Source organism: Acomys russatus, chromosome 19, assembly GCF_903995435.1.
Source record: "Acomys russatus chromosome 19, mAcoRus1.1, whole genome shotgun sequence".
Classification (NCBI taxonomy): domain Eukaryota; kingdom Metazoa; phylum Chordata; class Mammalia; order Rodentia; family Muridae; genus Acomys; species Acomys russatus.
Genome location: NC_067155.1, coordinates 54825723 through 54850693, shown reverse-complemented (window position 1 = coordinate 54850693; position 24971 = coordinate 54825723). Strand labels below are relative to the sequence as shown.

Here is a 24971-nt window from a genome sequence, read left to right as displayed (position 1 = left end):
AGAGAATGAAGTGAGGCTACAGGTAGCCCAGTGTGGCTCCTTCGCCTGCCTCTGACAAATGGCTGTCATACTTTACTATAGATAAATATAAGACTCAACCATCCTATGTTTATAATATGTATAGAAACTGAGCTTTTTTAAAAACAAAAATAGTTAACTGTTAAGAAACTCTGAACCAGCCAGGCGTGGTAGGGCACGCCTTTGATCCCAGCACTCTGGGAGGCAGAGGCAGGTGTATAGTTGTGAGTTCGAGGTCAGCCTGGTCTACAAAGCAAGTCCAGGACAGCCAAGGCTAACACAGAGAAACCCAGTCTCGAAAAACCAAAAGTAAAAAAGAAAAAAAAAAGAAAAAAAAAAAAGAAGAAGAAGCTCTGAACCTAATAGAGCAACTTTAAGCAATAAGGAAATGAAATTATGATTTATTAATTTACATAAAAATTACTTTTTACATTAAGGAATAATTTTTCCAATTGTTAAAAATAGTTTGAAGCTGTTGCTACTGGGGCTCGTGGGGAGTGGTCTGTTCCTCAATCACCTGCTTCACGACTTCTGCCAGCTTTAGTCGGTCTACTTTATCTGTGAAGCCACGACCTAAAAGGTAAGAAAAAGCAAGGTCAGCAGGTTGCCTTAGCACTCTGAACCCCACTCCTCCCCCGGCCCCCACTGTCCAGAAGCCATTCAGAAACCCAGTTTCCATGCAGCACTTGAGCACTGAGCAGTTTCACAAACCAGAGATCAGTGCATGTCTAATAAAGGACTCATACCCACACATATAAACACCCCTAAACATGTGTAAGAAAGCTTCAACTGTGTAGAAAGACAGGCCAAAGGTAAAACAGGCCAGTCACACAGGGGAACCTACGTGATCAGAAGCATGTGAGCAGCACTGTCAGCAGGCTAAAGCTATCTAAACCTGCACCACAATCGCAACAGGCAGGAGGACAGCAGCAAAGCTGGGGCAGAAGGCACCACTACTGAGCATTCCTCATTGCGTGCGACTGCTTCCCAAACCTCGTTAATACAGGTAAGTACAAAAGCAGCTAATACTAGGCACACTTATTTTACAGTTCACAGCTGCACTTTCCTTCTTTATTAGACCCTAGAAACAAACTACATGTCCACTCAGGTGAGTGGACGGAGTTCATGACAACATGGCTGGAATTCACAAAACAATGCCAATTAACCCAAGAGTACAAACCTGACTTTGTTTATATAAAATACAGAACACAGAGCGGTTAAGAGCATTTGCTGCACTTGCAGAGGACCCAGGTTTCCAGCACCCACAGTGGCAGCTCACAACCACCCATAACTCCAGCGGTAGGTACTCTGACTTCCTCTTTTGACCTGTGCAGACACTAGCACAAATAATGCTACAGAAACATACATGCAGACAAACACTCATACACATAAAATAAAACAAAAACTCTTCAGACTACAGAATTAAGAGTCACAGTTGAGCCAGGCACACGCCTTTAATCCCAGCACTCTGGGAGGCAGAAGCTGGGGGATCACTGTGAGTTCGAGGCCAGCCTGGTCTACAAAGCGAGTCCAGGACAGCTAAGGGTACACAGAGAAACCCTGTCTCAGAAAGAAAAAAAGAAAAAGAATCAGGGTTGAGCCAGGTAGTGGTGGCACACACCTTAAATCCCACCACTTGGGAGGCAGAGGCAGGCAGATCGCTATGAGTTCGAGGCCAGCCTGGTCTACAAAGTGAGTCTAGGACAGCCAAGGCTACACAGAGAAACCCTGTCTCAAAAAACCTAAAACTCAGGGTTGAAGGTGCCTTTGAATTGATGGCTGGTGTTGGTATATAGCAGTGCTCACTCACATTATGTACTCTGTATCGACCACTTCTCCACACCCATCACACAGTTCATATTAATACAAATTCCTTGTGAAGTGAATCTCCTCAGGGGTCGGGGTGGCCAGGCACATTCAGGAATGTGAGACAACATCAAAGCATGTGTTCCCTCCCTCCCTCCCACACTGGAGCTGGTCTGACACAGCCTATTCAACTGGAATCATAGTATCACCCCAGGCTGCTAACAGCAGGGTAGGGCAGGCCTCTACCCTACCCTCCAAGGAAAGGAATTTACTCAGCAGCAGATCAGGAAAAACAGATTATGAGGAACCTTCTGGTACTTACCCCGCACCCCCTCCCCCCCCCCCCCCCTCCCCCCCCCCCCCCCCCCGCAAAATGTGTGGTGTTCTTTACACCTGGTAAACAGACAAGGAATGTAGGCAAAGAATGTAGCTGTTTTTGTTCTTTTCCACCTCAAGAAATATGGCAGAGCTCTGCAGTGTTCACTCTGTGACATATAATACACCTGCTCTCTGGAAACCGAGTGCTAGAAGCAGATACCAGACACACCACAACTGGGCAGTTGAAGTAGGGTATGAACCCCCCACACACACCATCCTCACTGAGCTCTGGCCTCAAGGCCCAGCCTGTGTGTAAGCACGGGCAGGGCTGTCCTACCGTCCCAGCTGAAGCTCTGCAGCGCGTCCCTCAGGAGCTGGCACTCCCGGTTGTACTTCCAGGCTTCTTGCATCACCTCATTCAGCTTCTCATCCTCATTCTCTCCTACAGGCAAGAAGGAGAGGACATTTCACTTTTTCCGTAGCATCATGGGATTTTAGTGCTAACAATGGAAAGACAAGCTGTCCGACTAGATGAGAAATGGCAGCACGCATATGTAACTGCTAGCCACCGGCTCCCTGCCGTCCTGGTGGTCCAGTCTGCCCCTCTTGTCACTAAGCTCTTCTCAGTCTCCATCACCACACACACGTTCTAAGAACCTCAAGTGGTTAGAGAAATGTGAGAGGAGTTTCTGGCCAGGAGAGGCTCTGTTGCTGCCCTTTTCCTGAGCACATCCCTCGCTTTCAAGTACTCAGGCACATTCTCCGAGTGCTCTTAAGTGGCAAAAGATTTTACAAGACAGGTTAATCCAACCTTTTCTGAGAGTAGCCCCTCACAGCACAGCCACCTGAGTAGGGAGGCCCGGGGACGGAAGTCACAGCAGGGCTAGTTGTGAGCTAGTACAGTGCTCTTTCTATACTAACAGATGCACAGTATGCACAGTAAAGACTGGAAATGGTTTTGCTAGCCTCCAGCCTACCCTTGGACCTGTCACGTTTACATTCTTCATCCTGTACTTTGTGTCTTCATTGTGAAACAGACCACACAAAATCATATCCCACAGCTGGCACTGGCAGCTACACCTAAGCTAGAAGTCCCAGAAGACCAAGGACACAGGACTTACCATGTGTCTGCACTTCAACTGTCTATATTTCTTAGTAGATGTGGACTCATTTATATAATGTACTTAGTTTAAGAAACAAACAGGCTGGGCAGTGGTGGTGCACGCCTTTAATCCCAGCACTCGGGAGGCAGAGATAGGTGGATCCCTGTGAGTTTGAGGCCAGCCTGGCCTGCAATGTGAGTCCAGGACAACCAAGGCTACACAGAGAAAGCCTGTCTTAAAAAACCAAAAAAAAAAAAAAAAAAAAAAAAAGAAACACAAACAGATCATCACAAAGTAATGAGCTCCTCTTGTCACATGTACACACACAGAGAACATTAATAAAGTGGCATGACCTTTACCAGCCTGGGGGAGGATACACTGGGCAATGACATCTCGAAGCTTTTCCAAGGCCACATTTGAATCCTCAGCTCCATTCTCATGGTCGTGGATATAAATACCATCCTTTGGCTTGGTTCTTTACAAGTGTGGAGAAAGACAGTAACAAGTTAAGACTTCAGAACCAAGCTCCAAACTCAAGATAGCAGAACAAGGGCTGGGTAAAGTAGCACACGCCTTCAATCCCAAGACTCAGGAGGGGAGGGAGAGGCAGGCAGAGAGTTCAAGACCAGCCTGGTCTACAAAGCGAGTCCAATACAGCCAGGGCTACACAGAGAAACCCTGACCTGAAACGCAAAAACAAAACAAGATACCAGAACATTCAGTAAAATAACTACAGAGCATGTCAACTTCTGAGGCCACCCAAAAGGCCTATACTTACCCCAGTAGTTTCCTTTTCCTCAGAATGGGGTTGTTCACAGAGTGTAGGGGTTTGAGGCTGACTTTGAGGTCCTGGATCCTCATGTTAGCCAATTGTTCAGCATGAGCCTGCTGGATCCCTGCAACCATTGCCTGCATGTGAACACTTTTATGAGTTAGTTTTGCCTTCTGGCTTTTTTTTTTTTTAAAGACTGCCTGCATGTGTTCCTGCACACCAGAAGAGGGCACCAGGTCTCACTATAGATGGTTGTGAGCCACCAAGGGGTTGCTGGGACCTTTGGAAGAGCAACCAGTGCTCTTATCTCTGAGCCATCTCTCCAGTCCCTGGATTTTCTTTTTTTCTTTCTTCTTTTTCCTTCTCTTTTTTCTTTTTTCTTTCTTCCTTTTTTGCTATGTTATCCATGTTCAGCTTGAACTCTTGGACTCAAGAGATCTGGCAACCTAAGCCTCCCAAGTAAGTGCTGGGTGTGGTGTGCCACTGTGCCTTTCCTGGCTTTGGCAGCTTATGTCCCCATTTGTCATTTAGCACTTAAAAAGGCAATCCAAAACAGAAACGAAGCATAAAATGTGTGGATGACATACACATTCCCATCAGGCAGAGGATTCTTCCCAAGGCCCAGGGAACAGCAAAGCATACAGAGGCCACGTACCAACTAGCCTTCTTCTTTGCACACAGTTTCAGTAATTCTTACTAACAGTGCTGGAGAAATGGTTCAGCAGTTATGGGCACGCACTGTTCAGTTCCCAGCCCTCATAGCAGGCAGCTCAAAAACGCCCATAACTCCAGTTCACGGGGGGTCTAAAACCCTCTTCTGGCTGCCAGAGCCACCTGCGTGCACATGGCATACATTAAAAAAATAAAAGCCGGGCAGTGATGGCACATGCCAATATTGCGGAGGCAGAAGCAGGAGGGTCTCTGTGAGCCTGGTCTACAAAGCAAGTTTAGGACAGCCAAGACTACACAGAGAAATCCTGTCTCAAAGGAAAGAAAACCAACAAACAAAAAACCTTCCTATTCCTTAGATAGAAGGTAGCCAGTAAGCGTGAGGGTCTCTGCTTTCCTCCTGGTATACATCCTCGGAGATGCCCATTTCCCAGAGCATGGAAGATCTGGTTTCTAAAATACTCACATTTGTTTTGTTTGCCTTCACAACCAACCTGATTTCAACCCCTTGGGAGAGGATTTTAATGCTGGGTGCCACTACACCCACATCAAAGTGTAGAGGATATTCCTTTGAGCCTTCCCTTGAATCATGATTTTTTTTTTTTTTTTAAGGAAATGAAAAGAAGCATGTGCTTGCCACTGTTTAAGCCCCATGTTCAGTCATCACAACTTCCTTTCTCACTATTTTCAGACAACAAAATCAGTATCACTGAAAAAAAAAAAAAGTTTTCCTGGGCAGTGGTGGCCCACGCCTTTAATCCCAGCACCCGGGAGGCAGAGGCAGGTGGATCTTTGTGAGTTTGAGGCCAGCCTGGTCTACATAGCAAGTCTAGGACAGCCAGGAGAGCTACACAGAGAAACTCTGTTTCAAAAAGCCAAAAATAAGCATCATTGACCTTATCCATCATCAGCTGAGCAGAAGGTAGCACATTATCCAGGGCCTCTGTTGAGTTGAGCCAGGGATGGTCCAACACTCCCTCGATGGTGAGTCTTTCCTCTGGTTTGACCTTTAGGAGCCTGAAAAGAAAACATACCAACAGACTCAATATGCATAGAATGTCTCCAAAAGATATAAAGGAAGGTCGTGGGTGGGCTCCAAATAGCTCTGGACTCTTGACCTTCTACCAACTTCTACAGGCCTGGGGCTTCTAATAGCAAGGCAGGATGGGATGCTAGTCCCATGTAGTACTTATGGGTATGTTATGACTTGAGGTCTCCTGGGCTGCAGATTAAAAGTGGTACCAGAAATTTTATTCAAAAATACTTCAGACCACACCACAGGATTCAGTAGGTAAAGCAAACATGACTGTAGGTCCTGCTGTATTTAACCCCTACACCGACGTTTCTGGGACAATGCTTCAACTACTGTGGGCTACTAGTGACTGTAAATTACCTGAGGGCCATGCACTGTGAAACAGGAGGCTGTTATCTAAGATAAAACTAGATCCCATCAATAGTAGGACCTAAATCTTTCTTTATTCCACAGACAGTAACTTAGGACCAACCATGACATGGCACTTCCTTCTTTTAAGCCCAACAGTCTCTGAACCAGCTATGTTTTGGTCATCTTCATGACCTCACATCCAAATTTACCCAGCTCACCCCAGCATACTCCTGGGCTCTCTGCAACACCACCTCTTCTAATTACATACTCCGATTCCAAATGTCAGGACAAGCCTACATCCCTTGGGCAAGCTCCAGGCCAGCAAGAGCTCTTTATCTCAAGGGGGAAAAAAAAAAAAAAAAGAGGAGGAGAAAGAAGGAAAAAAATGTGTACAAAGACCTGAAAAATGACGCTCAAGATTGACCTGTGACCTCTACGTGCATACAGACCTACACTCACAAGAGGCAGAAAACCATGAAGAAGACACCAAGGTTTAGCTACAGAGCTGGACACACAGACTGGAAGCAGTGTATGAAGATTGGTGTGAATTCAAACCCTGTCTTCATTATCATAAAAAGTTTTTTTATATAGTTTAGGAAATAGTCCCTCTTTATAGCACAAATTCCCTAAACCATCAACTCACTCTTTTTTTTTAAGATTTACTAGTTCAGCAGGGCGGCGGTGGCACACACCTTTAATCCTAGCACTTAGGAGGCAGAGGCAGGCGGACCACTGTGCGTTTGAGGCCAGCCTGATCTACAAAGCGAGTCCAGGATAGTCAAGGCTACACAGAGAAAGCCTGTCTTGGAAAAAAAAGAAAAAAGATTTACTAATTGACATATTTTATGTTTATGAGTGCTGTCTTCAGGACACAAGATGACATCAGATCCCATTATAGATGGTCATGAGCCACCATGTGGTTGCTGGGAATTAAACTCATGGCCTCTGGAAGTGCAGTCAAGTGCTCTTAACTGCTGAGCCATCTCTCCAGCCCCACCACTTCACTTTGTAAACTTATTGTTTTGCTATAGGGTCTCCGTAGCCCAGGCTGGTCTTCTAGGTATTAGGACTGAAGGCCTGACACAGCTCGCTTTTAGAAGGGAGTAATCCCCAGCACTGCCCCTTTCATGCTTCTCTTCCTCTCTCTGATGCAACTGACACACCAGGCACAGCCACGCTTTCCATACAGCAGGCAGAAGAAACTACAGCTCAAGTTCAACTCTGCTTTCTTTCATCTTCTTGCTACCAAAGGGCAGTGTCAGCTCTTTCTCATGTAGTCACATACAAACATACATACATACAACATACATGTTTGTTTCATGTATGAGTGTCTGCCTGCATGCACCCCTTGTACATGTGCAGTGCCCAAGTGACCAGAAGATGGTCCTAACCTCCATGGAACTAAAGTTACAGCAGTTGTGGACCCCCATGTGGGTGCTGGGAACTTTTGGTTGTGAGCCTAGCCTTTAATAGCTAAGCCATCTCTCCAGCCCAGCCAGTACTCTTAACCACTGAGCCATCCCCTAAGCCCCTGCTATTCCTAATTCTTACTGACTCCCCCGCTTAGTGTTTGTCAGAGCAACCATCTGGCAGAGAAGGCTGGGTGTGGGTCCTGAGACTAACAACACACACTGCAACAGTATACAAGGAATGAAAAGGTCAAAGGTGCCATCTTCTGGAACCCCATTTAAAGACTTAGCATCAACCAGCGCTGTGGCGCAGGCCTGTAATTCCAGACTCCAGAAGGCAGAGGCAGGTGGATCTCTGAGTTCAAGGCCAGCCTGGTCTACAAAGTGAGTCCATGACAGCCAAGGCTACACAGAGAAACCCTGTCTGGGGGAAGAAAAAAAAAAAGTCTTAGCATCAGCTCCACCCCTGATGGCTGACTCACACATAAGAAAGACAGAAGCTAGGCAAGGTGCCACGGCTGTAATCTCAACACTCAAGAGACTCAGGTGGGAGATTGCCACAAGTCACAAGCCAGCTTCAATTATACAGTGAGTTCTAGGCCAGCCAGAGTTGGAATAAGATCCTATTTCAAAACAAAAACACAAAACAAGATGACCAAAAGATGAGGAAGGAAAGGGTAGAAAGGCACAGCAGGTGGCTGATCACTCACGGTCCTGAATTTAACACCCATGGACTACCTACAGCGATTCCCTAGCTAGGTTCACAATCCTGAAGCAAAATCTAGGGATATAACAGAAAAGGGACCACGTAGCTGGGTGTGGTGGCGCACACCTGTAATCTCAGCACTTGGGAGGCAGAGGCAGGCTGATCTTCTTGAGTTGGAGGCCAGCCTGGTCTACAAAGCAAGTCCAGGACAGCCAAGACTACACAGAAAAACCCTGTCTCAACAAACAAACAAACAAAAAAAAAAGAGTTCCATTTTCACTAAAGCATAAATAAGGAGGGGAAAAAAATCAAAATAGGATCTATATAGTCCTGACTGGCCTCAAACTCAGATCTACCCGCCTCCACCTCTGAGTGCTGCGATTGAAGCCATGCGTCACCACACCTGGCTAAATAAAGAGAACCCTCAACTTGGGCTCTAGAGACGGTAAGACATGAAGATGACTTCTAGGCAAACCAAGGACTTCTCTTTATGCTGCATTTCCAGCTCAAAGCTCCTTAGGCACCCTTTCAGCAGCCCGGGGACTCACTTCCTCACAACGTCTTTGGCCATCTCTGAGATCTGGCTCCACTCTTCTTCTGGGAACTCGAAGCTTCCTGTCATGATTTTTCTCCGCATATCCTTCGGGATAGTCCGACTGTGATGTTTGGAGTAGAAAGGAGGATACCCGCACAGCATCACATAAATGATCACCCCTAGGGACCACAAGTCACAGCTCTGAAAGCAAAACAGAAAACAATCACTCCAAGCAGAGAGGAGCCTCAAACCAAGGTTCAGGACATACAGCCAACACATGCAGGCTGGAACCACCAAACTTCACAAGGACAGTGACAGCTGGGAACACCTATGAGCCACCCAGACTGTGTGTGTCACAGGCATGAGGCCAGCCTGGAGCAAAAAAGCAACAGCTAAAAGCAAGCTCCCACTCCAGCACGTACTGTGTCAACCTGGACGAGAGAGGAGGGAGCTGAAAAGAGCAGCTAGGGCATGTGCAAGCTGGTGTATTTATGAAAAGGCCTAAGCAATGTGACAAAATTCAACCAAAAGTTGGTCACATATAACAACTGTGTCCTTCTCTATTCTCATTAGAAGGTTCTATTTGAATTGGGTTTTTTGTTTGTTTGTTTCTCAAGACAGGGTTTCTCTGTGTAGCCTTGGCTGTCCTTGACTCTCACTGTAGACCAGGCAGGCTGGCCTCGAACTCACAGGAATCCACCTGCCTCTGCCTCCTGAGTGCTGGAATTGTCTATTTGAATTGTTAAACAACAACAACAACAACATAATTAATTTTAAAAAACAACAACTATATAAAGAGAATACTGTATGTAAAGAACAAGCAGAAGGCCAGGAGGGTGGTACATGCCTTTAATCCCAGCACTCAGGAGGCACAGGTAGATCTCTTTGAGTTCGAGGCCAGCCTGGGCTACAAAGTAAGTCCAGGACAGCCAAGGCTACACAGAGAAACCCTGGGGGTGTGGGGGGAGGCAAGGGATGAACAGAAAGTTCTTCAGCTAAAAGCTCCAAACAGAACATTCCTCTCTCAACACTCTTCAGTAGAGTCAGGATAAGACAGGAAGGCCTGGCTCACATTTCACACTTATCTCTGCAGTAGCACTTATGAGCCCTGTGAAGGGCTGCACAGGCAGGCAGGCAGGCAGGCAGTCTGGAGCCACTGTTAGCACTTGTACTGGCTCAGGTGGGTCTGGGGCTGTAGTCACCTCTCCTGCAGTGCCTGAGGAATCCTGTAGAATGTATGCTTGTGCAGATCTGTGTATACAGTGTCCTGAGGAATTGTGAAGAATGTATGTTTGAGCACATCTGGGGTGGGGGGAAGGCACGTATGCCTATGCGTCATGCATGTGAAACCAGAGAGTATCTGGTGTCCTCCTCTGTCATTTTTTGCTTATCTCATTGAACCTGACATTTTCTGGCTAGGCCTGCAAACTCCACAAATCCTCTGAATGTTCCCGTTAAGAGTGCAGCTTAAGGGCTGGAGAGATGGCTTAGAGGTTAAGAGCACTGTCTGTTCTTCCAAAGGTCCTGAGTTCAATTCCCAGCATTACACGGTGGTTCACAACCATCTACAATAAGATCTGGTGCCCTCTTCTGGCAGGCAGGCACATATGTGAGCAGAATATGTATAAATAATAAGTAAATAAATATTTAAAAAAGAAAATAAAATAAAAGAATACTTGCTGATCTTCCAAAGGTCCCGAATTCAATTCCCAGCAACCACATAGTGACTCACAACCATCTATAATGAGATCTAGTGCCCCCTTCTGGCCTGCAGCTGTTACATGCAGGAGAACATTCTACACTTAATAAATAAATCTTTAAAAAAAAAAAAAAGAGTGCAGCTTAAGGCAGGCAGTGAGGGTGACACATGACTTTAATCCACTAGGGAGGCAGAGGGAGGCAGATCTCTCTGGGTTCCAGGTCAGCCTGGTCTACAGAGCAAGAGTTCCAGGACAGTACAGAGAGACCTTATTTTGAACAAACAAGTAGAGCTTAGTTGCCTAAATGAAGCCACAGAGCTGGAGCATGTGGAGCCACAGCCACTACCCCAGGCTCCTCGTCACCCATAGCTAGTTTCAAGTGCCCAAAGAACAAGCACACTTTAAAATCTATTCAGAAACCCCAGGATCCATTTCCAGAGGCACATGGGCTCCAGACAGGTCTGGTACATGGCTGTAGATACAGATAGCACCACACAACTAAGCACTTGCTATGCACAGAAGACACTGTTCAAACTAGGCAGTTGTTCTTTTTTAATTCATCTCTTTAACTTTTTCAAACTGGTATTTATGAAGTCTAAACTGAAAGCTAACCAAGCCATTGCAGTCACCAGTGGATGGTGACCATGGCTCTTGGCTCCTGCGGCACACACTAGACTATCTCGTCAGATTAGAAACTTGGGTTCCAAGGCACTTGGTGCTGCATCATGAACATCTCACACAAGAGCTACTGAGTCCACAGTGGGGAGGCGCTAACCACCTCTTCCTTTACCTTGTTATAAGTGTAGGGTGTTGGCGAGGTAGGTATGATGCCGGACTTCTCCTTTTGGTGCCTTCTCTGGGCTTCCAGTACCTAGCAAAGAGTTGGACAAATGAGACGGCTTACTGGAAAATCTCACCACCAATGTCCCATGGCTTGGGCAGACTACAGGAAGACTAAAGATAAACTGACAATCAATGGACGACAACATCAATACAACACTTTCAGCCAGGCATGTCGGACACACCTTTAATGTCAAGGATAGCCTGGCATGCACAATGAGGACATAGTTTCAGGACATCGTGAGACCCTGTCTCAAAAACAAAACCCTTCCGCCAGGTGGTGGTGGTGCACACTTTTAATCCCAGCACTTGGGGAGGCAGAGTTCAAGGCCAGCTTGATCTACAAAACAAGTTCCAGGACAGCCAAAGCTACACAGAGAAGCCCTGTCTAAAATACAAAACAAAAACACTTTTAAATTTCCTTCTCACTAGTATCAGTCTGCTGAAGACACGGCCAGCCGGACCAAGAACAGAAGGGTTCAAGCCCCTTTTTCTCTTCCTCCTGCCCTTCGGGGAGTGACCACTAGCACGGGACTGGCATAGGCACGGGACACGATGGTGCCCATGCAAAAGCACAACTACCCTGGCCAGATGGACATCAGACTACAGTAATCACACGGATCGAGTGACAAACACTCAAGAAGGTAGTTACTGCCACCCATGGGACCGTCATTCGGACCAAACTGCTCATTATACCAGTGCACAGAACAATGGCTGAGGACAAGATTGGCAATTTTGCATTGTTTTGTTTTGGCTTTTTTTTTTTTTTTTTTTTTTTGGTTTTTCGAGACAGGGTTTCTCTGTGTAGCCTTGGCCATTCTGGACTCACTTTGTAGACCAGGCTGGCCTCGAACTCACAGCGATCCGCCTGCCTCTGCCTCCCGAGTGCTGGGATTGAAGGCATGCGCCACCACGCCTGGCGCAATTTTGCATTGTTTTGAGAACAGTGACAGCATGCTGAGGCTCTGCACCAGTGTTGCTCCCACAGTGCCATGTGCACTACCACATTCATGTTGCTGCTGCTGGCAGATACCAAGTGTGAGGCCTCAGGCATGGACTGCACTGTTCCTTTAGGTGTCTTTGACCAGACACTTTCAGGGCCCTCTGCAAAACCTACAGATCTCCTAAGAGACTCAGATTATTTTAGAAAGACCCACATCAGAATCTCACTGCTTTCCTGAAATATATTTTGATTTATGTGTATGTGTGTGCAAATGTGTATGGGTGTCTGAGGAGGCCAAAAGAGGGCATCAGATCCTCTGAGCTGGAGTAAAGGCGGCTGTAAGCCACTCCATCATCTAGGTGTTGGGATCAACTCCAGCCCTATGCTAGAGCAACATGCGCCCAGGCAGAGGACTCATGTGGAGCATGAGTTTGTTAAAACTGAAACTATATCCAAAGCAGGAATGCAGTAGTCTCCTCCTCAAACAGCGTCTAAATTGTGTTTGTTGTGTGTGTGTCTGTGGTAGCAGACAACAAACAACTCAAGTTTGTTAGGTTTAGTGGCAGCATCTTTATACCTGGAGCCCAAATAGCCCTGGTCTCTCTTCCCTTGCTTCCTACCCGCAGTCAGCCATTACACAGTCTTAACTAAAGTCTGCACCCACTCTGAGCACTCGCCATTCTGCTCCATGGCATCTGCAGCTGGATTCGTCCCTCTGTTAAGAGTATCAGCACACCTGTGAGTCACAGTGCTTAATGGCAGTGCCCCACACAAGACTAGTGATAGTGATACGTCATAGAAAGTCTACCATGGAGCCGGGCGTGGTGGCGCATGCCTGTAATCCCAGCACTCGGGAGGCAGAGGCAGGCGGGTCCCTGTGAGTTCAAGGCCAGGCTGGTCTACAAAGTGAGTCCAGGACAGCCAGGGATACAAATACAGAAACCCTGTCTCGAAACCTCCCCCTCAAAAAAAGAAACAGGAAAACACATTAAAAATATGTAAGGGATTGGTACTATCTATAATATAAAGCCCCTGGCTTTCCTGGAATTGCAGTATTTTACTTGTGTAAATCAAATCTTTAAACCAGAGCTCAAGAAAAGTTAATTTTAAAAAAATGCACATGGTGTATCGCGTCTCCCTGTGTGTATGTACACACATAAAATTACATGTTTTTGTGTGAGTACAGGTTTGTGCATGCTACAGCACATACGCATGGAGGTCGGGGCAACCTCCCGTGTCTTCCACTGTGTTTAAGGGAAAGTTTTTTGTTTCTCTTCTACATACCCAGGCCAGCTGGCACATGGGCTTCCAAGGACTCTCCTGTCTTCATGTCCCATCTCATCACAGGAGCATGGGGATTATAAGTAAATGCCACATCAGCCCAATGTAGATTCTAGGGATTCCAACTCAAAGACTGACACAAAGAGCCTAAAAGTTCATTCAGAAGCAAAATTTTATACCAAATGAATCAATCTATAGGTTTCTGAAACTGAGTTTCCTGCTTTCCATCTTTTTTGTTTGTTCATTTTTGTTTTGTAGACAGGGTTTCTCTGTATAGCCTTGGCTGTCCTGGAACTCACTCTGTAGATCAAGCTGGCGATCCACCTGCCTCTGGCTCCCGAGTGCTGGGATTATAGGCGTGCGCCACAACGCCCAGCATACACAGACTCACTCAAGTACACATAATTAAATCTTGAAAAAGGAGGAACAAGGGTCTAAAACAAGGTGTGGTGTGGTACAGGCCTGTAAATCCTAACACTTAGGAGGCAGAGGCAGCGGATCTCTGAGTTGGAGGCCAGCCTGGTCTACAGAGTGAGTTCCAGGACAACCAGGACTACACACAGAAACCCTATCTTTAAAAAAAAAGGGGGGGTGGGGCAGAGAAGGGAGGTGGGCAGCTACAGGCAATTTAGTAATACATAGTAAAGTAGAAAGCATGCTCACCTGAGGTGCTACATAGTACGGGGTAAACTGGGGTGTCATCAAATCACCTTGGTCCACTTTTGCAAACCCAAAGTCACATAACTTCACAGGGGCATCCTGAAAGAAAACAAACTGGGGTCAATACTGCATAGTTGTTAGTAAACATTTATGGGAAGCCAGGTATGGTGGCTCATGCCTGTAATCCCAGCACTGTGGACTCCAGCATTACCATGAGTTTAAGACCTGGCCTGGGAAGGGTATCTGGAAGCTGTTCTTAGTGCAGGGCCTGTGGAGTGCTCAGCACTTGTGAGCACTTTCTGCTCCTGCACACTGCCTGGCTTTGGGTCCCAGCACCCATGTGGCAGCTCACAACTACCTGTAACTCCAGTTCCAGGACATCCAGTGCCCTCTTCTGGCCTCCACAGGGACTGCTGCATCTGCAGACAAATCACTCATCTACCTAAAATTCAGTCATCACTATCTAAAAGTAATGCAGAGCCGGGCAGTGGTGGCGCACACCTTTAATCCCAGCACTCGGGAGGCAGAGGCAGGCGGATGACTGTGAGTTCGAGGCCAGTCTGGTCTACAAAGTGAGTCCAGGACAGCCAACGCTACACAGAGAAATCCTGTCTCAAAAAACAAAACAAAACAAACAAACAAACAAAAAAAGTAATGCAGGAAGCTCATTCAGTCCTGATTTACACTTGTGAGCACAATTCTGAATTCAGTGTCTTAGCTCCTGGCCCCTCCTCTCATCCACCCAGGGCACTCTTTCACCCTGAACATTAGCCACGAACTTCATGACTAGGAGGGCTGGCTAGTAGATATGAAGCAAGGGACAGGAATACAGGGGAAACTGCCTATCATAGCTACCAGCAACTCAAACTTAACTTTGAAGGTTCTACATAACAGCATGTCAATTCCTGCCTCTCCCAAAGGCCCTCCAGATAATATTTAAATTTGTAAGTCACACAAATACATCTGTACCATCCAGACTCCCCCATGCCATGGCTGTGGTAACATTTCTGAGCCCTTAACAAGGAAACAAGTTGAAAACTACAGTGTTGGAAGCACCATGGCCTAAAACCTCCTGTGCATGGGCTCAGTGCAGCAGCAGGGAGACACACCCCCGCAACCCCAGCACTCAGGAAGCAAAGGCAGAGTTTTAGGCCAACTTACGTCTACAGAGCAAGATAGTGTGACAAAAATAAACCAAGCCTGGGGGTGTGCCTCAGCTGGCAGAGTGCTTGCCACTATTCACAGAGTCCTGGGTCCCACCCCCAGCATCAAGGAAACTGAACACGGTAGTGCATACCTGAAATCCCAACACTCAAAAAAAGGTAGAGGCAGGAGGACCTGCTCAAGATCATCATCGGCTACACAGCAAGTTCAAGGCCAGCCTGGATACACAGAGGGGGGAGGGGGAAGAAAGAAAGAAAAGAAAAGAAACAACAACAAAAAAAAACAAAACAAAGTGACAGCATCAAACAAGAAAAAGCAATTTTTCTTACCAAAGAGTTATCCTTGAAAAGCAGATTTTCAGGCTTGAGGTCTCTGTGCGCAATGTTTAGCAAGTGACAGTGCTGTAGGGCCAGGGCTATCTGGAAAAGGGCACAGTGGACCAGCCACCCCTTAGAAAAGCACTATCTCTAACACCCCTAGTGTGAGAGCTCAGGGGTTAGGTCAGGTATAACTATGGCCAGGATCAATTACAAAACAGAAACTATAAGACAGAAATGAATTCACCTTAGTTTAACCATAACCTCCATTTACTGCACAGGCATGACTGCAAATGATCCATTGTCAGAAGGGAGTGGTGGGTACATCCTGTAAGATGCCCAGCTGTCTCTTTACCTGTGCTGTGACAGCACTGTAGGGGACCCACAGGCAACAGTCTTCAGTAGGCAGCAGCTTCCAAGTGGGCGGCAGGGCTGCTCCTTGAGATAGCTGCACTCCAGGGAGCTGAATGGCAGGCAGCACCTTCCAACCAGCTGGCTCCATTTCCTACCTAATGTTGCAATCTGCTCATCTTACTCAATGATAATGCATATGTCTATGTAGAGGGCAACAGTTTTTGTTTTACACATGATCAGATCTCATCTTTTAGTGTTAGCATCGAAAAATGGATGGTGTAATTTAAAAGATAAATGTAAGAGGTTCTGCAGTTCCTCAACTCTGTGAAATTCTCAGCATTTCAAATATTAGTTGGTCCCAGTCAATGGGAAAGGAGGCATCTAAAGACTTGAAAACTGAAGTACAGAATCTGCACTTAGCGCCTCCTGCTTTCCTGTGGCCTGCTTGCTTGATTGAAGGCAAGGCCTAAGGCTTAGCTTGTCACCTCTATGAAGTCAGAACTGGCTGGAGTCAGTGTACTGAATGGGACATAAATCATTTCTACTATAAAAGAGAATAGAATAGGACTAAGAATCATATACTATTTCAAAAATCTGCAGAAATAATAGGTGACTTACGCAAGAAACATCTTAGGTACAAATGCCTGAGAACAAGTCTATAATAAGGGTCTTTCAGGTGACACCAACAGCACAGAAAGCTACCTGTCCACAGCTGTCCTCAGTTAAGACAGCCATAGAGGAAACTGTTGCAGCAGCCCTTGGGAAACATGTGACAAGCAATTAAAAATATCTTCCCTCCCAGAGCATAAAAGGGATCGCACGTCTCCTAGAATGGCGTTCTTTCTGATTATAACAAAGCAGGCAATGAGAGGTCAAATGGAGCTTTTCTTTGAGCTTGCTTTCCCCTAACGCAACTGTACTGCTTAACAAGGTAGTCGCAGTCTGACTGTGCCGGGGATGACTTGCCTGCTTTGTTACTTGGCTGGCTTGCTTCTCTGTAAAGTGCCGGTGCTGGCTGATCCTGTGAAATAGCTCTCCCCCTTCCATCATCTCCATTACAATTAAGAGTCGAGCCCTGTTTGAAAGCATTTGATTTTGTTAAGTTAAAAAAAAAAAAGAAAAGAAAAAAGAAAAAAGGAAGAAACAAAAGAAAAGGAAAAGAAAAACCCTGAAGCATCAAAAAAACAAAAAACAAAAACAGGCCTAAAGTATACTCTTCTACAAACTGTGCAACCACTCTCTTAGTTCAGGGCAACCTAGCCACTGATTAAGTCCAATGAGTCTCAGGCTCAAGTTAAACATAAAGGAAAACAAAACAAAACAAAACAAAACAAAACATGAGTTTTGGTTCCTATTCCTTCATATAAATGCTTCTGCTTGCATCCAAATGCTTTCACCAACAGAGCACGCTTGGGAAACACAACTGACTTCCCACTGGCTTTGAATACTATAGCTTCATTTACCACCTTTACAGTGCACACTTCCCACAGCCTCCCAGACAGCACTCACACTAGCTCTGCTGGGTAAGGTTCAGAATGCAAGGGAGGGGAGCTCACACCTCAGTCTCCACCTAAGGTATTTATTTCCCAAACATGTGCAGCTAAAAGAATGGCAAGGGTTTCTTTCTTCAGAAAGAAAGTCCCGGCAGGTGTGAGGTGTCTTACTGGGCTAGCCTCTAACACTAACCTGGAAAGACATTTAGGCCCTTCCCACCCATTTGAAATAGAATCTTTTTCAATTCCTATTTATTTAGAAAGTCTTACTATGTAGACCACACTAGACTAGAATGTGTTATCCTCCTGCCTCAACTTCTCAAGAGCTAAGATTACAGGCATGCACCACTATACCTGGCTCTTTAATGTATTATTTTGCTTTTAACTAAACTAACATACATACAAGAAACACTAGAGATTAAATCCAGGGCCTTGGGTATGCTTCACAAACACTCTACTACTGACCTATAATCCCCAACCCTTAAAAGTGTTTTGAAAAGAGAAAAGTAATCAAAATAATGGTGGGGGAAGGGTAGCAAATGAAACAGGATTCCCACGGGCAGCTGGTAAAACTTGGTGATGGGAACTTGAGTATTCGTTACCTAATTCCACTTTTACAAAGGTTTCTAGGTTTTTAACACAAAGAGAAAGAGGCAGGGAAAGGCGAGGAGACGGGTGGGAATGGGGAGAGGGTGCAGAAGAGGACGGCTCTGCTACACGGCCTCCACATGGACACACGTGATGGCTCTGTTTAGTCTTACCTGGGGCTGGACTCGTGAGGGAACTGTACACTGTTAGCAAACACTTCAATAATCTGAACTATATTGGGGTGTGTGGCACACATCATGTGCAGGCGCACCTGAAAGAGAACGCAGGAAATGCCATCATTTCCCCCAAACTTCCCATCAAAAACTGACCATACCGGGTTCAAAGGATAAGTCTGCTGTAAAATCCTTATCACCTAGAATAATACAAAAACAATGTCTTCCTTCCAGACCCTCTCCTCAATCTTCTCTCGCCAAGCAAAACTGCACCAACAGATTCACTATTTCATTAGTGATGAAAAAACATTAACTCACCTTATTTCAGAAATTATTGCTACTAATTAAAATAAATTATGAAGTGGCTGGAAGAAAAAAGACTGTAAGCTAGCTTTCCACCCTGAGTTAGAACACATGGCGGCTATAGTGAGAACAGAGAACAGAAGCTAAGTGCAGACACAGGCTCTTCACGCACCCCTCTGAGTCTTCCAGGAAGCTGCCTGCCCTAATTGTAAACACATATATACTCTAAGGCTCTAAAGCCATTTAGACAAGAGCTAAAGAGAAGGTTAAATGGTTAAGAGTGGTTCCTGCTCTTCCCGAAAACCCAAGTGGTGTGTATGTGAGGGGAGCGCTGTGTGTGTGTGTGTGTGTGTGTACACAAGTCAAATAAATAAGCATACCTCATTTCTAGCTTTTGGACGATCAAGAAGGATCTTCAGTGCAAAGCGTTCTTGAGTAGATTTCCTCACACAGACTCTAGGTGAAAAGGAAATCACAGTAGCAGTTAGGGTCTACATAGCGAGGACCAGGACAGCACGGCCTGTAGAGACCCTGCCTCACAGACAACTTGCCCTAGAGCAGCAGATGGTGAGGGAGAAGTCTCTTGCTCCTCTCTTCAGCCATTGATACTAGTGTCTCAACCCCAGCAGGGAATGTCAGCTCACTCAGAAAACACTGAGGAGATGATGGCTCTAAAGTGGCACAGGCTTATTTTATTTTACATTTCTTGGAATTTTTATTTCTGCCGGGAGTGGTGGCACACGCCTTTAGTCCCAACACTCGGGAGGCAGAGGTAGGCAGAGTTTGAGACCAGCCTGGCCTCACTGAGAAACCCTGTCTTGAAAAACAAAAAAGAAAAAAAAGAAAAGTATTTGTTTTTACTGTATGAATGTGTTGCCTTTGTGTAAGGTTGTTCACCACACTGTCCCTGTGAAGATGGGAAGGGTATCAGGGTATCAGATCCCCTGAACAGGAGTTACAGAGAGCTGTGAGCCGCCTCATGGGTACTAGGAATCCAACCCAGGTCCTCTGCAAGAGCAGCCAGTGGTCTTATTCTCTGACCCATCTCTCTAGACCCACCTTTTATATTTTTGAAATTACATTTAAATTTTTAAAAAAGATTTCTTTATTGTACGTATGTATACAGTGCTCCGCCTGCATGCACACCTGCACACCAGAAGAGGGCATCAGTTCCCATTATAGATGGTTGTGAGCCACCATGTGGTTGCTGAAAGTTGAACTCAGGACCTCTAAAAGAGCAGCCAGTGATCTTAACTGCTGTGCCACCTCTCCAGCCCACATTTAAATTTTTTATTTTGCGTATGTATGGATGTACATATGGAAGTCACAAGGGAACCTGCAGGGGTCAGTTCTCTCCTTCCAGTACTATTGCTGGTCCCAGAGATTGAATTCAGGTCATTAGAATTGTAAGCAAGCAACTCTACCCAATGACCCACCTCACTGGTCCAAATACCTTGACATCTTAAAATTAACCCATAATACTATAGACCCTATAACCTTGCTACTTAGCTGTTTCTAGATGTAAAAGAAACTAAGGGGCCAGTGAGATCTCTAGGATCCATGTGGAGGAAGAGAACCAATCCCTGAAAGTCATCCTTTGACTTCCACACAGTCACTCCTAAAAATGCCCCCAAAATAAAATAAAATAAAGTAATAAGCCCTCTACTAGGAGCGTGGGGTATAATTCAATGGTACATGTTCTTCTTTGTTTGTGCTGGGATTAAAGGCGTGTGCCACCACACCTGGCTCACGTTCTTAATATACACATGCACACAAAAACCAAATCCGAAACCAAACAAAAACTCTACAGTATAAACTCAAACTCAGGCTAATTCTAAAGATATCTGCCTGTAGCTCAAGGCCCATTTAGTATGTCCCTTCCCAGAGCAATGCTCGGGAAAAGACCAGTTTTCCACGCTGTCTTACCTAACTGGGCCACTAATTCCGGCTCCCAGTTTCTGAGTCCAGTTGATACTATATTCTTCTAAAATGGAGGTTTCCTATGAAAGAGAAGAAAAAGGAGGAGGGGGAAGGGGGGCAGAGATGATTCCATTGTAATCTAGATAATAAGCAAAGGTAAGACAGCCATGGCTCAGAAATTCGCAGGCTTTATAATTGTACATCTGTCTACGTAACTGCTACTTCCTCCCAAGCCATAGTCTCAAGAACAAAAGGAGGAGTTCAAAGCCAGCCTGGTCTACAAAGCAAGTCCAGGACAGCCCAGCTATACAGAGAAACCCTGTCTCAAAAAACCAAATAAGAGCCAGGCGTGGTGGCGCACACCTTTAATCCCAGCACTCGGGAGGCAGAGGCAGAGGCAGGCGGATCGCTGTGAGTCCAGGATGGCCAAGGCTACACAGAGAAACCCTGTCTCAAAAAACCAAATAAAATAAAATAATAAATTTTTAAAAATTCAAAAAGGAACCTGTGTTAGCGCCTACATGGTCTATTTAAATAGACAAATGATGCTTTATAAAACGTGTCAGGGACAGATATTATTTCAAAGTATTACCATGCTAGAATACTTCCCTAGCATAGAGAGGCCTACATACATCCCAGCATCCCACCCCTATGTGCTCAAATGTGCACACACAGCACAGTCACTTGTGTGTCTTCACTACAACAATTAAGTGTACTTTCTGAGAGTCCAGAAACCCATGCCAGGTATTTGTAGAGGCTTACATCCTTGAATGAACTGTTCAATTTGTTCGAATGGGAGAGTGAACTCAGGTCTAATCTTTTAGCACACTGCACAGGACAGTCTGCTTGGCACAGAGCAGAGAGCACTCCACATTCAACTGGGTTACAGAAGTAAGAAAGGCACTTTCAGACCCATTCTAGACTGCTTGTCCTCAGTCACAACCCACCACACCACCTGAGAATATTTAAATTCAAAATAGCCCAATGTCCAGGCCCTTCGCTTGAGATTCTAGTACAATTGCTCTGGAACAGGGTGGGTGAGGTATTCATCTCAATCTTTCCATAAATATATTTAAAGCTAGACAAAATTGTCAAAACAAAACAAACAAAACTGTCAGATGTGAAGGCTCTTGCCTTTACTATCAGCACCCAGGAGGCAGGCAGATTTCTCTAGGTTCAAGGCAATACAGTCCATATAATGAGTTCCAGGCCAGTCGGAGCTACAGTCGAGCCCTGTCAGTTGTCAAAACTAATTATTTTAGGACTATATAAGCTAAGCAAACTAAGAACGGTCTGTGGTCGGAAGCTGTGTGCAGCCTGGCTCCTGCAGCTCCATCTTGTCCTCACTGCCCAAAGTGGCACTGCTGGCCCTGGACGCAGCTGCCTATGCTGCTCTAAAGAACAGAGGTGCAGGTGAGAGCAGGTGGGTATGAGTGAGAAGGGACAGAGGTGCAGGTGAGAGCAGGTGGGTGTGAGTGAGAAGGGGCAGCTGTGCTGAGCACCAAGACAGCGATCCTGGCCAGGAGTTCAGAATACATGGGTTTAGAGGACAAACAGCTACACAGAGCCATACAACAAGGCCAAAATGAGGCCACCACAAAAGCTGGAACTCCAGCTCCAAGGGATCTGACACCTACTCCTGGCCAGGGAAAGGCCAGAGAAAATCTTTGCAGTCAACTGTGGTGTGCTGAAAGGACTCCAGAGCCACAGGGGCTGAGCGGCAGGGGGTAAAGGCCTCAGGAGTTCAAAACAGGGGAAAGTCAGCCCACGTGAGGGGCTGACATAACACCAGGAGGCTGAGAAAAACAAAGAACAGCCCTGATCCCATATTAGCATGCACAAGAGGAAGAAATTTCCTTTTATTCTAGGCAGCTACAAATATAACATGCTGGGGGAGGGGAATCCAGAGCTGTTACATGTTACCAAGTGTCCAATTGTCAACACAAATTACCAGATACATAAACCCCAGGAAATGATCCTCTAATGTGATGGGGAAATCAGTAGCTACTATCTCTGACTACTGGATACAAATTGAGAAGCTTTGCAAAGATTTAATAGCTTCTGTCTTGTTTTTTTGGAGACAAAAGTCTCCCTATGTAGCCCAGGCTGCCCTGGAACTCTCTATGTAAACCAGTTTGGCCTTGAATTCAGAGTTCCAAAGCCTATGTCTCCTCAGTGCTTGGATTAAAGGTGTGCTTAGTTCACCAAGCCCTGCTTATTTGTTTGTTGTTGTTTTTTTTAATTATGTGTTCCCTGGAAGCCATGAGAAGAGGTCAGATCCCTTGGAGCTGGTGTTACAAACTGCTGTGAGTGGCTGTGAGCCTGGCTCTAGGAACCAGCAGGAGTCCTCTACAGAGAGGAATAATCCATGCTCACTCACTAAGCCATCTCTCCCTCTCTGAGAAAAAAGTTGAAGAGGTGTGTGTGTGTGTGTGTGTGTGTGTGTGTGTTTTAATATGCCCAAAGAGGATTCAGCAGAATTACAGATAAAGAGCACTTGTCACCAAGCCTGAGTTGGATCCTCGGATTCCTCACGATAGAAAGAGAACCACACTCAGAGGAAGGATAGCAAGTTACCAAGAGACTCGATATTCTAAGAGCATATATAGGGGGAGGAGGTCCCCCTCAATCACAGACATAGGGGAGGGGAGAAGGGGGGAAGTGGGAGGGAGGGAAGAATGGGAGGAAACAGGGGAAGGGCTAACAATCGAGATGTAATATGAATAAATTAATAAAATTTTTTTTAAAACTTAAAAAAAAAAAAGAAAGAGAACCAACTTCCATGGGTACACATGCGCGCACACACACACAATGTCTTTTGTTTTGTTTATTTGTTTTTGATTAAGGCATATGCAACTGTGTTGCCTAGGCTACCTTGAACTCCTGGCCTCAAGCACATGCCACCATACCCAACAAATATAGATGTTCTCAGTGGTGAAACAAAAACAATGAAGAATAAATGTACGAAATTATCAAATAAAAACAGAGTTTCTACTGATGACAAAGCTGTCACTCTAAATTTAAAAATATCTAGATAGGAAGCTGAAAAGGCGGCTCAGTGGTTAAGAGCAACAAGTGCTCTTCCAGAGGACCCAGGTTCAATTCCTAGCACCCACATGGCAGCTCACAACTGTCTGTAACTCCAGCTTCAGAGGACACCCTCACATAGACATACATGCAGGCAAAAACAATGCACATAAAAAACCTAAACAAGCAAAGAAACAAACAAGAAAGTCTATTTGAGCTAGGTAGTGTTGTCTCTTTGATCGCAGCACTCACTGAGGGAGGCAGAGGCAGGAAGATCTCTGAATTCCAGGCCAGCCTGGTCTACAGAATGAGCTCCAGGACCACAGAAAGTCTGTCTCCCTGTCTTGAAAAATAAAAGCAAATAAAAACAAAACAAAAATATTCATTTTTACTTTGGTCATTCTTATTATAGACACGGTTTGTAGACCAAAGCTGGTGTGTGTGTGTGTGTGTGTGTGTGTGTGTGTGTGTGTGTGTTTTCAAAGATCAGAAGAAAGCTTGTAAGAGTTGAATCCAGCCATTTGAGTCCAGGGATCTTACTCAAGTAATCAGGCTTGGGCTCAGTCTCCTTTGACACACCAAACACTGAGACATAGCTGGACTACATACATTCCCAGTCCCGTTTGGGGTGGTTTTAGAGCACGGAGCACTTTAACTACACACACACACACACACACACACACACACACACACACACCTCTTAATTCTTGAGAGAGTAGACAACAGGGGTCAGAGCTGCTGCCAAGTGTTGCACCGAGAAGCAAATGGTGGCACTTGGAGGCGACAGAAACATGAGAGCCCTAAGAAGCCCTCTTAGTTCCTCGTATTCAAGTATCTACATGCTACTTACCTTCGTTTTGGCTGAGCACAAACTACATCAGCCAAGGAAGATGGAGGGAATCGGACATCCCACCCTTCACAACCCAACATTCTGGGCTTTCAAATGCGGTCCAAGAATCCTGGGGAGGCCGAAACCGCACTCACTAGATTCTAGTGACTAGAACCTGCACCTCCCATCCAAAGTCTCTCGACCAGCGCTGATAAGAATCGCCGGACAACGTAGGGGAGGGTTGGCATCACCCTTTTACCTTGATGGCTTTCTCCATGTCGCTGTCCTCCGACATGCTCCGCAGGGCTCCCACAGCCCGAAACAGCGGAGGCTGTGTGGCTGCCCGGTCCCCTGGCAGCCGCGGAAGCAAAAAGCTCGGAGCCCGGGTCCCCGGGCCTCCAGGAGACGGGCAGCGCCCGCCCCTGGGGACCGGAGGGGATGAGGGCCCGGGTGCTGGCTCGGCGGCGGCCCCTGGGGACAAGCCTTTGTGCTGGGCCCCGCGCAGCCACTTCCCGGCCTCATCCCCGGCCGGGGATGGAGGCTCCCGGGGCACGGCGAGACGGGGAGGGGCCCGGCCTGGAGCGCCGTGAGGGGGTTGTTCGGGGCCGCCGCTTAGGCCCGGGCTCGCCAGGTCCTCAGGAGAGGCCTGCGCCGCCGCC

The 24971-nt window shown here is 46.2% G+C and overlaps 1 protein-coding gene across 3 annotated transcripts; it reads right to left on the bottom strand.

The window, feature by feature from the left end:
• Nucleotides 1–415: 415 nt before the first annotated feature.
• Mapkapk5 (MAPK activated protein kinase 5) lies at nt 416–24770 on the bottom strand. Of its 3 annotated transcripts, none has more exons than XM_051161574.1 (14): nt 24572–24770; nt 20463–20536; nt 18917–18992; nt 18234–18331; nt 16946–17054; nt 15638–15727; nt 14148–14243; nt 11211–11291; nt 8734–8921; nt 5583–5703; nt 4024–4154; nt 3605–3720; nt 2480–2584; nt 416–591 (listed from the first exon to the last, which is right to left on the bottom strand). In XM_051161574.1, the coding sequence occupies exons 1-14, from the start codon at nt 24605–24607 to the stop codon at nt 497–499; spliced, it is 1416 nt and encodes a 471-aa protein (XP_051017531.1). In that variant the 5' UTR covers nt 24608–24770; the 3' UTR covers nt 416–496. The 3 variants fall into 3 exon arrangements, with proteins under 3 accessions (XP_051017531.1, XP_051017530.1, XP_051017532.1); XM_051161573.1 differs by having other exon boundaries at nt 419–591; nt 3599–3720; XM_051161575.1 differs by lacking the exon at nt 18234–18331 and having other exon boundaries at nt 419–591; nt 3599–3720; nt 15638–15723.
• Nucleotides 24771–24971: the final 201 nt, after the last annotated feature.

Bases quoted from the DNA above. Each gene is read 5' to 3' on its own strand.
- Mapkapk5 (XM_051161573.1), bottom strand. From the start codon at position 24,607: ATGTCGGAGGACAGCGACATGGAGAAAGCCATCAAG. The intron at 20,537-24,571 runs GTAAAAGGGTGA...TCTCTTTCATAG, and splicing joins ACATGGAGAAAGCCATCAAG to GAAACCTCCATTTTAGAAGA. The intron at 17,055-18,233 runs GTAAGACTAAAC...GCTTTCAAACAG, and splicing joins CCTCACGAGTCCAGCCCCAG to GGCTCGACTCTTAATTGTAA.